The sequence below is a fragment of the Canis aureus genome, chromosome 32 (assembly GCF_053574225.1).
Source record: "Canis aureus isolate CA01 chromosome 32, VMU_Caureus_v.1.0, whole genome shotgun sequence".
NCBI lineage: Eukaryota > Metazoa > Chordata > Mammalia > Carnivora > Canidae > Canis > Canis aureus.
In genome coordinates this window covers 19,432,982-19,445,603 of record NC_135642.1, presented here as the reverse complement: position 1 = coordinate 19,445,603, position 12,622 = coordinate 19,432,982, and the positions used below count along the sequence as shown (strand labels likewise).

At 40.3% G+C, this 12,622-nt stretch overlaps 1 protein-coding gene and 1 long non-coding RNA gene across 4 annotated transcripts in view; one reads left to right on the top strand and one right to left on the bottom strand.

The window, feature by feature from the left end:
- FBN1 (fibrillin 1) overlaps positions 1-12,622 on the top strand; it is a 222,924-nt gene that overhangs the window by 178,874 nt on the left and 31,428 nt on the right. For both annotated transcript variants that reach the window (XM_077881022.1, XM_077881023.1), the window contains exons 43-48: positions 1,821-1,946; positions 4,799-4,921; positions 8,749-8,874; positions 10,855-10,971; positions 11,785-11,913; positions 12,438-12,557. In XM_077881022.1, the coding sequence (XP_077737148.1) occupies positions 1,821-1,946; positions 4,799-4,921; positions 8,749-8,874; positions 10,855-10,971; positions 11,785-11,913; positions 12,438-12,557 (741 nt within the window). The remainder of the gene's footprint in view (positions 1-1,820; positions 1,947-4,798; positions 4,922-8,748; positions 8,875-10,854; positions 10,972-11,784; positions 11,914-12,437; positions 12,558-12,622) is intronic.
- LOC144303176 (uncharacterized) overlaps positions 4,552-12,622 on the bottom strand; it is a 39,896-nt gene continuing 31,825 nt past the window's right edge. For both annotated transcript variants that reach the window (XR_013370227.1, XR_013370228.1), the window contains exons 6-7: positions 9,367-9,514; positions 4,552-4,996 (exon numbers count right to left, since the gene is read on the bottom strand). This is a non-coding gene — a long non-coding RNA (uncharacterized LOC144303176). The remainder of the gene's footprint in view (positions 4,997-9,366; positions 9,515-12,622) is intronic.

Below are 12,622 nucleotides of genomic sequence, written 5' to 3'. Positions count from 1 at the left end.
ACTTTTAATATGTCCTTTTGCTATTTTATGCCTGACAATGGCTAGAAATTGGACCCAGTCTGTTTTTGTTAGACTTGATAATGTATCATTTTTATTTAAAATAAATGAATGTGAATATAATGTTTCATGTTTGAACTAAAAGAATATCATCTGAATTGTTTGTTTGCTGATGGTACATTGTTGTGATGTTACTTTGCAAAACCTTTTAAGAACATGAATGATAAATGTGTGAAAAATCCCAAAACACAATCACCTGTATTCAAAATAGCAATATACACTAAACTTTTTTTTTCATTAAAGAGATCAATTTGCCTTTAAACAAAATCAAACCCTTTAGAAAAGGGTCTAAAATAAACCTGTGGTCTGTCAACTTTCTCCTTCAAAGCAGGCTGGCTTTAGAGTATGATTATTCTGAAAGCATGGCAGCTCTTGTAAGCTTCCCATGTACAACTGTGGCCGACTCCTGATGCTGGAGGCAAACAGAGTTCCTTGTAGAGGCTCCAGACTATAATATGTCAACAGAAGTATCTCAACACCCCCTCCCAACTTCTGAAGTGCTCTGTGAAACTCCAGCAAAGGGTGGTAGATGGGTCCTCCAGGATAACGAGTCATTCGATTGTGGTTTTGTGAAACTGTGGTGTGGAAGAGCCTGAAGGAGGCAGAATAGCCCGTTAGCAGATTTCTGATATCAAATCCTCACTCTGCCTCTCCTGAGCTGTGGGGTCTTTGGTGAGAGCCTCAGTTCCACCATCTGCCCAGTGATGGTAGTCCCAGTACCTGGAGACCATCTCATAGGGTGGTTGTGATGATTCAGTGAGTAAATCCAGGTTGAATGGTGAGAAATAGTCCAGGTTTAGAGCAAGTGAGACACTGTCAATACTCCTACTGCTATTATCCTAGAAGACACTGTATGGTTGGGAGTTGAGGGCAGGTCAGACAGACAGGGAACCACCGTGCCAGTGAGGAGGCCAGACCTACCCACAGGGCCACCTCGCCAGCTGGCAGCCTGTGTTCTGGCTCTGCTGTCATTCCTCCTTGGTCCTGTTTTAATGCTCACTGATCCAACTTCCAGATACGGATTCTTAATTTACCAAATTTTAATTGACTCAGACAGCATGCTAGGGACTGGGGAAACAGTGGTGTCACAGCCAGCCCCAGCCCCTGGCCTGAGGAAGCCACAATCTATGGTAATGGGCTTTCCTCAGTGCTAGCCCCCACAGTCACCATGGGCCCTGCATACAACTCCCAGACCTCACTCACCCACTTCTCAAAGCTACATGAGGGAGGAAGGGGTATTGAAAGGGAGTTTGAGAGTTCAAAGTTGTCTATGACCATGGGTTCCTCAGTTCTCCACCAGCGCTCCTTTCCCATTCTTGTCAAACACCACCACACCCTTTGGGTAGAGAAGCTATTTATTCTCAGAGGTTCTTTGATTCCACTCCTCCAGTACATAGTACCCAGTGGGAACCAAAATGGCTCCTACCATCAGGACAAAGCTGATGTCTGAAACAAAACCAAAAAGACAGACACTAAATCCAGATAGACACTAAAGGACAGACACTAAGTCCCGGTACTAAATCCAGACAGAGTGTCTGAAAAGCAGTTTATTATTTCCACTTAATATTGATTGATGTCCCACATTTCCATCATCACCACTCCAACACACACATGCCCATCCAAACACCCATGCACTTTCTCTTTTTTTGTTTTTGGATCTTATGTAAACATTGAGTTAGAAGCTGCTGGCTTTCACGGTTGATTTACCCTACACAGAGATCACGAATTATGCCATCACTCATGTGTGGCTGCTCTGTTTCCAGATATTGATGAATGCCGGGAGATCCCTGGGGTCTGTGAGAATGGAGTGTGTATCAACATGGTTGGCAGCTTCAGATGTGAATGTCCGGTGGGCTTCTTCTATAATGACAAGTTGTTGGTTTGTGAAGGTAAGTGATGTCACTATATCATGTCCAGAAATGAGCTGATGAGCTACTTGCCCACACAGACTTTGCCAATTTCACAACATTGGAATTTCAGAAATTCATCAAGCTCTAGTAGTAGCATAGGGCACCATAAGGAACATCATTTTTCCATGCAAAAAATTCCCTAACTCCCAGTGGGAAAAGCAGGATGTACATTCCCCAGCCCTGCCCCCCATCCCCATACACAATGTAGTAGATTTCCCAGCTGATATAAGAAAGCCTTGAGTTCCTAGGTGTGTCGCATAGACTGCTTTTGTTTCATGTTGCTTGAAAGTGAGCATGGGTGGTGGGCGGTCATCTTTACTTGAATCTCAAAATAGTGTTCTCTTCCAAACGGAGCCTACGCTACTCCCAAGTGAAAACAAGGTTAATGCAAATATTCCAAATGCATGAGAGAATTCCAAATGGCAAGAACAGCAAATTCGATTTTATATGAAGAATGTTGGCATGTGTGCAAGTGGTACTTTTTTCATTTTCAAATTACCTCCCTTTGCCATGTGTATGTACTGTGATTCTGTGCATTCCTCACAGCACTTCATATTTTTCCTACATCTGGGGAAGATAGTATACTTTTACATTTTAGTAAAAGGGACATTACTGGTTATTAAATATACCACGTACCCTAGGATAGCTGGAATCATTGTCTATTCAATACTTAAACTCGGGCCTCTTGCAGAGTTTTTGTTCCTGTCGGAAAGGATTATTACCCCTCACCATGTGTGAGAGCACATGTGTCAACATTTTAATGTTAAAAAAACCTTTTTTTCTTAAACTAGGGACAACTTGCAGACCATGAGTAAAGTTTTGGTCCTCAGCACATGCTTGTTAAATTCTCCTCACCAGGCTTTCAGTCACGTGGCCAAGTGGGCACTTGTCCCTGACTCTGCCTGCCCTGGTGGTTGGGGTGGGGTGGGGGGTGCTGGGGGGGGCATTGGGGTGATAGCCATTTACAGCCTTCCTCAGGAGATAGTCATCTCAGGCCTTGGCCCTAGCCCCTGTACTCTGTTGGAAGGCCATCAAGGATCAGGTGTCTGGAGAGGAAGCATGAGAGGAAGCGTGATGCAGAAGAAAGGAGCCCACAGCAGATGATCTGATAATGCTAACCTTGGCTAGCCAGTCTTTCCCCTTTCATACATGCCTGGGATGCCTGCCACTGTCCTGGGGCCTCTTTTGTTCTCTTCCATTTAGAGATCCCAAACCTATAGGCATGGCTACCTGTGACCATCAATTCAACCTAGACATTGCTAACAACATGAGATAGCTATACCAATGTTAGGGCACTTTGCTGTCAGGATAGTAGTCAGTGGACACTGAGATTACAAAGCACTCCAACTTTTGGGTTCTGTTTCACAGGATATCCCTCATCAGGGTGAATGTTTAATCCAGGGCCCACTGCTTCCTAGCACACTCTTAGCTCTCTGAATCAGAAAACGAAGGTTGATTTAATACATGCCTCAGTAACCCTGAAAGTGGAATGGATTCCAGAAGTGATTTAGGGAACATCCATGAATCTGTTCTCCTCAATATGCATATAATCCCAAGCAGGGCCTCTGATGCCCCACAGCAATGCTTCTCTGTAATACCTTGGCTTCTCCAACAACAGGCTACTCTGTGTTTCTGTATGCTCCTAAGATGAGGGCAGACCTACTGGGTGAGGTGGTGCCAGTCTTGGGGCATTGTAACCCAAGGCAGGCATACTTCTGCACTTGTATCTGCTGCCCAAAGAGGCACCCCCGCGCCCCCCCTCCCCCCCATATTAGAAACTCCTACTGACAGTAGTCCTGTGGTCTCCTCATCACAAAAGCAAACACCTGTGAGGTATCAGTTGATGTATTTGCCGCCCCCTTGTGGGAACTTCTTTGGCTGAGCCCATTTTGTAAAACCCTAATACTGGTGCTAAGAGCCAGCTTCCTTCTGCTTGTGTTTAGGCTATTCCATTTACTAGACTTAGCCTGAATTAGATTGTTTTGTAGAAGCAGGGACAGAGAACATGAATTTTGTTCCATGGCATAGACTGGACTATGCAGTAACTTTCATAATGGCATGAATTTGAACTATGTTAGCTACCTGGTTAAAAAAAAGAAAAGATAGGCAAATAAACCCCCTGAGTATAGTCAAAGCTCTGAAGCACACAATATCCATTTATTCTTTTCTTTAATAGTAAGAGTTGGGTTGTTTTCAGTAGTTTTATGTGCAGTCTCTCATGTTAAGTTTCTTGGTTTGACTGGCATATGGCAGTACTTTAAGTAGAAGCCTCTACAGCCCTGTAGTTAAACACACTGCCTGTGAATCAGGAACATCGGCATCAATTGCAAGCTTATTGGAAATCAAGAATCCCAAACCATTCCCCAGACACACTTAATCAGAATCTGTGTTTCAGCAGGATCCCAAGTGATTCATAGGTGCATGAAGTCTTGAAACGCCCTGCTTATAGAACTTAGAAGGTTCTAAGTTCTATAAGCAGAACTTGGCAACCTGGTAGATTCATAAAACCCTCGGGCTTTGAGCAAGTATATTTCCTTAGGATATTTAGTCTAGACCATGCCACGTCCTGGTCCTAACAGCTGAGTTTTATGGCTTTTTTTTTTTTTTCAGACACAGCATCATTAGAGACCATATGTGGTCATAAACCAAGTACTCGCATTTATGAAAAATATTAGCAAAGCGGAAAAAGTAGAAAGGGACTCTTCAGTGTTCCCTTGTGTTCAATAGAACTGATCAAAATAAGAAAATAGAAATCTGTTTTATGTGAGAGGCTTCATCAGCTTGACACCACATTCTGTTCTCCTTCTAATAAAATTCTCTTCTGCTTGGAGATATTGACGAGTGTCAGAACGGTCCTGTGTGCCAGCGCAATGCCGAGTGCATCAACACAGCAGGCAGTTTCCGATGTGACTGCAAGCCCGGCTACCGCTTCACTTCCACAGGCCAGTGCAACGGTGAGTGCTCCACCCGCACGCCCTCATGAGCTGCCTGTGCCCACCTGTGGGTTAGCTTCATCATGTTTCACATACCTGAAGGTTTTTGAGGTCAGGTTGAAGAATACATGAGTTACAGTTTAGACAGCTGAGTTCTAGTAGCTAGACTAGCAAAAAGGAAAATTATTGAAATGTCTAAACACTTAGAGATATGTTATCCAAACAAGAAATATATCATCTGCATGCATAGATTTCATATTTGCTTATCTCCTGCCCTGCTGCAAACAGCCCTTCCCACAAATACACACATGTGCGTGCACATGCATACATGCACACAGCCCCCTAGCCCGTATTCAGGGCCAAATACTTTTTTGTTTCCTTTTACATAATCCCCCTTAGGGTCGGAGGTTGTCACCATTCCAGCCACATACCCCAATTCTAGATAGTGAACCTCTCCTGGGCTGAGTTAGATTATACTGCATAAATCAAGCAAAAAGAACCAAGAGCACCACTTTTGCTCCTAAACCTCTAACAGAACCAGGGGCAGCAAACATTAACAGTCTTTTATCAGCTATAAGTCACCTACAGTAAAATGAGAAACTGTCCCCTAGAGAATAGATTATTTCGTTGTTCACTTTTGTCACTGGTGAGGTACAAATAAAAAGGATGAGTGAGCTCAAATGGGTGGTAAAGTTTTAAATATCTGATGGCATCTCCTAGCCAGTGGTACCAAAATTAAAACACCAGTGTTTCAGCCCAGAAGCAAAATTATACCTCAGATGATTTTCATGTGAGTTTTTGAGTAATTATAAATCATTGTATATTTAGCACGAAGGTCAGAAAGAATGTTATTTTGCTATGGTTCATTTCCCAAGGAGTTTCCTGGATATTTTATGCATTTGTGAATGAAACAACACAAGGGAACATGGTCAGATTTTCCTTGGATTTCCTTGCCTACCAGTGATTAAGTGGTAGGAAGTGCACTGCTCTCTGTAGGGTATTTTGCATTGTTTTATTAGACCTTGGTGGGAAGAGGGTGTAATAGCAGAACAAAAACTCACTTTAAGAATCAAGGCTTGTTTTGTTGGGTTTAAGGGAACATGTGCAAGTGTTTAGCATTTTGTCAACAAAGCAGTTGTTATCCGTGTATTAAAAAAACAGGACAGGAAAAGTGGGGACGTCTCTGATATGAGTCACAATACCCTAGTGTAACTTGGCATTTATACCACTTCCCTGCATTTTGCTCTTAATTTATATTTCTTTGAAACTGGGCAGAATAATTCCAATCAAAATAAAGAATTGCTGATAATATAGAACGTGTCGTTTCACACCATTTCACGCTCAGGCAAGAAATGGGACAAGCTATTTATACGTCAAGACAACACATCCAACCAGGGCCTACTGCGGCTTATCCCTGCCATATTTTCCTGTAGAACATTAGCACTCATAAAACTCATCCAGCACTAACCAAGGATAAGTACTGTGAGTGAGTGCTGTTTGTAGCCAAAGCTCACTTTCCCTCATCCATTGGAATCCTCAGAAGAAAGAGAATGTACTTGAGTTTTGCAATTATTCAGCCTCTAGGGCTGAAGACTTCACTCTGGAATTGTCTTCATTTATGTCTTTAAAAAACTGTTAAAATGTCTTCAAATGCTATCCTATGCATGGCATTTTTTCCAGCATACTGCAGAAGATGTTAAGAACCAAAGTTTCCTTTCCTGTGTTTAAGATGAAAAGAACCAAAATTTCCATCCCATCATTAGATTTTTACTTGAATTCATAAGTACATCATTTCAAATCCCAAATTACACCTGGCCATATTACCCACATTGTTGAGAGAACGTGTAGGTATCTAAGCCCAGGATGCTAGTCTGATGTCAGGAACTGTATAGTTAGAGCAAATGCAGCCCCCTTCTGAAATGTCTTGCCCAGCTAAAAGCAAGAAACATGTTCTTCCTCACCACTTCCTCATAGTCTCCTCTGTCTGTTGTGTTTTTCCCCTTAAAACCCTGTTAAAACCTATTTCAGCCTCAGATATAATTTCCTGGGAGCTCAAATCTGGTGCTTGTAGAAACCTAGTTTTCTGGTCTCAAGACAAAGCAAACCTCACAGTTAAGTTCTCTAAAATTGTAACTTTTGGGGCACCTGGGTGGCTCAGTGGTTGAGCATCTGCCTTTGGCTCAGGTCGTGATCCCGGGGTCCTAGGCTTGAGTTCCGCATTGGGCTCTTTGCAGGGAGACTGTTTCTCCCTCTGCCTATGTCTCTTCCTCTCTTATGAATACATAAAATCTTTAAAAAAATAAAAATAAAAAAATAAAATTGAACATTCTATTTTACCATTAGAATCTCAAGGTGCTCCATGTTTCATTTTCTTAAAACCATCATGAAATAGGCAGTGTGGGAAAGAAAATCCCTAGCTGGAATTTTTGTAATTCCTTTTTTAAGATGATCCTAAGTGCACTCATTTCCTGTGAGCCCCAGAGATAAGACAGACCTAGTCCCTTGCATACTTTGAAATCCACTACTACCTTAGGGCACCCAAGGTTTGGTCCATCTCTGGTATGGTGGGTCCCGAGATACCCTTCCTCAAAACCAGCTCCCTTTATGGAGCTTAGCGATGGAAATCAGTTTCTTAAATCCATTTTCTCCATTGGGGATGTTCATAATTTGTTAGGTTAATAAGCAATCTAGATAGGTGAGCAGTAGCTCCTAAGCTGCATTTCCTGATTTCTCCATTAGGATGATCTATTCAAGCTCACTTGAGATTTTTAAGTTACATGGTGATTCATCAAACCTAATGTGCTGTGTATTGGAAGAAAGTAGTTGTAACAATGGCAGCCTGAGCACATGGAATAGAGGGCATCTCTTCTGGCATGAGCACAACTGCTTTGTGCAGCAAAAAGTGCCCATTCCCAGTTGCTGTCTTCTCAGGGGACAAGACAGGCCAACAGCAAGTTTGGATTATTCAAATGGAAGCAGGCTATTGCTGTGCTTTTACAGAATCTATACTCAAGTTGGCATTCTGCTTTTTCTTCTCTTTTATGACAGTAGGAAAACCAAGATGATACAGTGCTCTTCAGATGACATGTGTCCTAACCATAGAATCTTGAGAGCTTTAAAAAGAAATTAGAGACATAAGTAGGCACGCAATTATATCATTTGTAGATTCATCTAATAAATTCTGCCCCTCAGAGCATCATATTTCAGGAGAGCAACAAAGATTCACTTGATGATAAATACAATATAGAGCTTAGAGATTGGCAGAGGCAAGATGACAGGGCTTTCCTCTGAATGAATAGGAATAAAAAGAAACATTGTTAGGATTGTCAAAAGGTTATAGGAATAAGACAAAACAATGAAGTAAAACTGGAACAAGGGACAGCTTGGGTTGTCCATGAAGAAAACCTATCTTAGCAATGGGATTTGCTTGACTTTGCTATAAATTTCCAAAGGAAGCCATGAAAGGTCCATGATTTGAGGCACCAGGTCTGGATAGACAAAATACTTAATGCATTCCACAGTCTGTGATATTACTTAGGCACATAATCAAATGGATTATCTCCCAACTTGGATTCTTCTTCCCCATTCTACTTCTAAATCTTCTCAGCTTTCAGAACATGTTTTTTCATCCTTTCATGAATTGTTAATATACTCTGAGTGATCTCAGTAAATGAGAATAAGTTTTAGCTGGTTTTGAGGTAAAAGTAAATATAATGCCAGTGTCTGTTCTACTGGCTTGGTTTAGAGCTAGGATCAGTCCTGAGCATGATACCTAGAAGTAAGTTATTTAATACAATTTTGTCTCCTAAGATCTACCTAAGATTCTTAATGATACATTTTATCTACAGATCGCAATGAATGTCAAGAAATCCCCAATATTTGCAGCCATGGACAGTGTATCGACACAGTTGGAAGTTTTTATTGCCTTTGCCACACTGGTTTTAAAACAAATGCTGATCAAACCATGTGTTTGGGTGAGTATACGATTATCATTTTAACTCCTAGCCTATTGAAAAATTCATTTGCATCTGAATATATATAAATATTAACACTAAACCTTCAGTATTAGTTTTGCTATTTGTAAAATAAAAACACAGGCAGGCATGTAGCATTAACATCCCTTGGTATTTAATCTTTGGCAATCTGAACACAATAAACCTCTTCCTTGATAGTCATTTGGCTGCCAGGTTAGAAAAACTTTTAATGAAGGGAAAAACTGAGAAAAATATTAAAACAAAAAATACTTTTTATTAATGCTGATAGCCTATTATTTTATTAAATCTGTGTGGGTTTGCCTTATTGGAATAGAGTGCAGCTTTTGAGTGTTTGACTATGAGCATTTTTTGAGAAACATCTACAGTTTGTACCAGATCCTCAAAGGCAAACTTCTAGATCCCACAAAGACGATAAACAAACAAACCACCATGTTTTTCTAGGGGAAAAGCTCAAGATTTTAAATCTCTTACCTCTTGCTTTCAGCACTAAGTCATGATGCTGATTTGGAATATATTCCAATATTAATCACTGTCTCTCTTTTCCTCCTTCCTTTTTCTACTTTCAAACAACATCCATTAAGTGTTTTGGGGACTTCATGAATATGGTTCAGTTTCACAACTGGAAAAAGAAGAATCAATAGAGTAATGTTTAAAGACCTTATCTTTCACTGTAATTGAGTTGATCCATTAGGGAACAGTCTTTTAAAGTTTTGTCTTCTTCAGAACAGATAATAGGTTTTAAACTAAAGGAGTATAATCAGCCCTACTTGTCCCTGGGAAGCTAACCCCTAGAGCAATGGCACCCTACGTAACAATCTTATTCCCTCTTCCATCTGGATTATCTGGAACCCTCTACCAAAAAGCCTGCCCTATAGAGGAATTTCACTGGCTTGGCTAAAAATGAATCAAAGCAGCAGCTCTTGATTGCTGGCAGTGTGACTCATCTGGATGTGATCTTCAACCACAGACACACACGTTGGACCACTTTGTGGTCAGCAATAGCTTTCTGATTTAGGATCATAGATAACTTATCTTCATGTCCAAAATTTGAAAGTAAAGGAAATCCTAACTTGAAACACTGCATTTTGTTAACTTGAGGTGTTGTCTTCCACTCCCAGAATCTCCCTACATTTGCCCTCACTCTCCTCATTGTACAAACCAGCAGAATCAACTTTCCTTCATTTTAATTTTTTATTTTCTTCTGAATATAACATACACCTGCTCTATAAGAAAGATGTTAGTTGCCGTGGCCCAATGCAAAGACACAAAAGATGCCAAATTAGCTTTATAAAGTAATCAAAGAGAAAAGTCATAGACCAATAAAAAGACAAATAATAACACAAGTGTGTATCAGAAAAGCCAGATTAAGTGCCATCGATTTGGGATAATTGAGAAGAGTGAGATAAGTCACTAGTAGTGGGGAGTGGTCATGGGTTTTTTGGGGTGGACTGGGAAGAAGGAAGAGATGTCAAAAATATCAGGTGAATTAGAAACCTAATTTATTTTGTGCTGATTTCAGGGTAATATCAGGTGACTCACTGCTTTTTGGTAAACTGGAGTGAGAATCTTAAAGGCTGAAGTTTGCCAAAGGTGGCAGCAAATCAAGACCCAGATGCGCACAGAATTTTCCATTTCCAAGTGAAAATATTTGAGAAAAGTGGCAAGGGTGGAGAATTCTAGAAGTAAATAGAATAAAATAATTCTTGTCCAGTTCTCATGTCCTTAGCTTGCCTCCCTTCACATGCCAACCAAGGAAATGGTTTATTCCCAAGGTTTCAATCCTTGCCTCTTGCTGATTGCTCATGGGGAGCTGCCACTGCTGGGGCTAATACCAACATCAAGACGTTCTTAGCCTATGCCTAACGCATGGTGAACCCACAATGCCCTTAGCCCCCAGGTAACCACTCACGTCATCTTCTGTTAATGGCCATGTTTCTCTACACTCTTTGTTCCTACTAGACATAAATGAGTGTGAGCGAGATGCCTGTGGGAATGGAACTTGCCGCAACACGATTGGGTCCTTCAACTGCCGCTGCAACCACGGCTTCATCCTTTCCCACAACAATGACTGCATAGGTGCGTATGCACACTGGTGGGCACTGATGGAAGGCAGTTTCAGATGCATCCTTTGTAATTAGCAGCTTCTTGGGGTGCCAACTGGTTTTCTTAAATATATGCCCTCTAATACATGACAACTGGTTAAAGGAATTGTCAAATATAATATCCTAAGTGAATGTCAAATAGTCATGGCTTTTCTTAAAATACCTCATTAGCAGCTATAATTTGTATATGTACCCTACTGTGAATTGAATACATTTTTAAATGAATTGATGACATCTTAAAACAAAAGTGATTCTTTGTATAGAAATTGCATAATTTAGGAATAATGTGGACCTACTCATCTCAATGTTTCACTATAGCTTTTCTTTAAAGAATTCAAGTATTGAGTCTATAAATTCCTCCTTATAAAACATGCTGTTATTTATAAGTGAGATTAATGATCCAAGTTTTATATCCTGCTAGAGGCTAATTTTATATACTTCTAATTACAAGAATACTTAATACCTTCAGCTGTATTGTGTACTAGTAATTCAGTTTTAGCTTTTAAAAATGAAACATAAAGGAAGATCAAGGTGAAATTCATATAAAGTTCCAATATAAATTATCAATCTCTAATTAATAGAATAGCATAATCTTGTTAGGTTTTGATAGGTGAGTAAAGCCAGGTGTGTTGTTACAAACTAGATCTTTATTGGAATTTTTAATGTTTGGCTGAGCCAGCCAAGGCCACTGAAATTTAAAATAAGTATTTTTCCCTTTAAAAGTTTTGATCATTGCTGGAATTATGACATTTTCTTTGGAATATATCAAAGGATATTTTTTTGGCAGATGTTGATGAATGTGCAACTGGAAATGGGAACCTTTGCAGAAATGGCCAATGCATCAATACAGTGGGGTCCTTCCAGTGTCAGTGCAATGAAGGCTATGAGGTGGCTCCAGATGGGAGGACCTGTGTGGGTAAGTGCTGCCTCCAAAAGACCCTCCAAAGAATGCTCTCAGAGATGAAAGAATACTGCAGTCCCTATCATCATCCTTCCTTCAGAAGCCTGGAGGGAAAAAAAATCAGAGTAGAATTACACTAATTCTACCTGTAGACTCTGTGTGTGTGTGTGTGTGTGCACACGCATGTGACAGAGAGATTTGTAATTTGCTTTCTTATATATTTTTTTTCTTTAAAATAGCTTTGTAGAAAGCTCTTATATAGTCTTTTGGGTGCCCTCAAAAATCTTCATGCCCATTCACTTTTCACATGCTATATACTTCTATGGAAATACTAAATTTGTCATAGGTCACAAAAAATATGGTTGTTCTACTGCACACTTATGAAAGCTGATAAAGCTTCTTTTTACTGAGTCATTAATTTTTCTCCATGGTAGTTTTATGTATTTCTTTGATTGGATTCCAGTTTCTTGAAATTTTAATTGCTTGATGGAAATCATGCCAATGGGAACTTCTTCCTTCTTTTTCCCTTTTCTTTGCAGATATCAATGAATGTCTTCTAGAACCTGGAAAATGTGCACCAGGCACCTGTCAAAACTTGGATGGGTCCTACAGGTGCATTTGTCCACCTGGATACAGTCTACAGAATGACAAGTGTGAAGGTAAGAGTAGGAGGACTGTCAGTGTTTGGAAGCGAGCAGTGTTTATTACTGCACTGGCATATTCA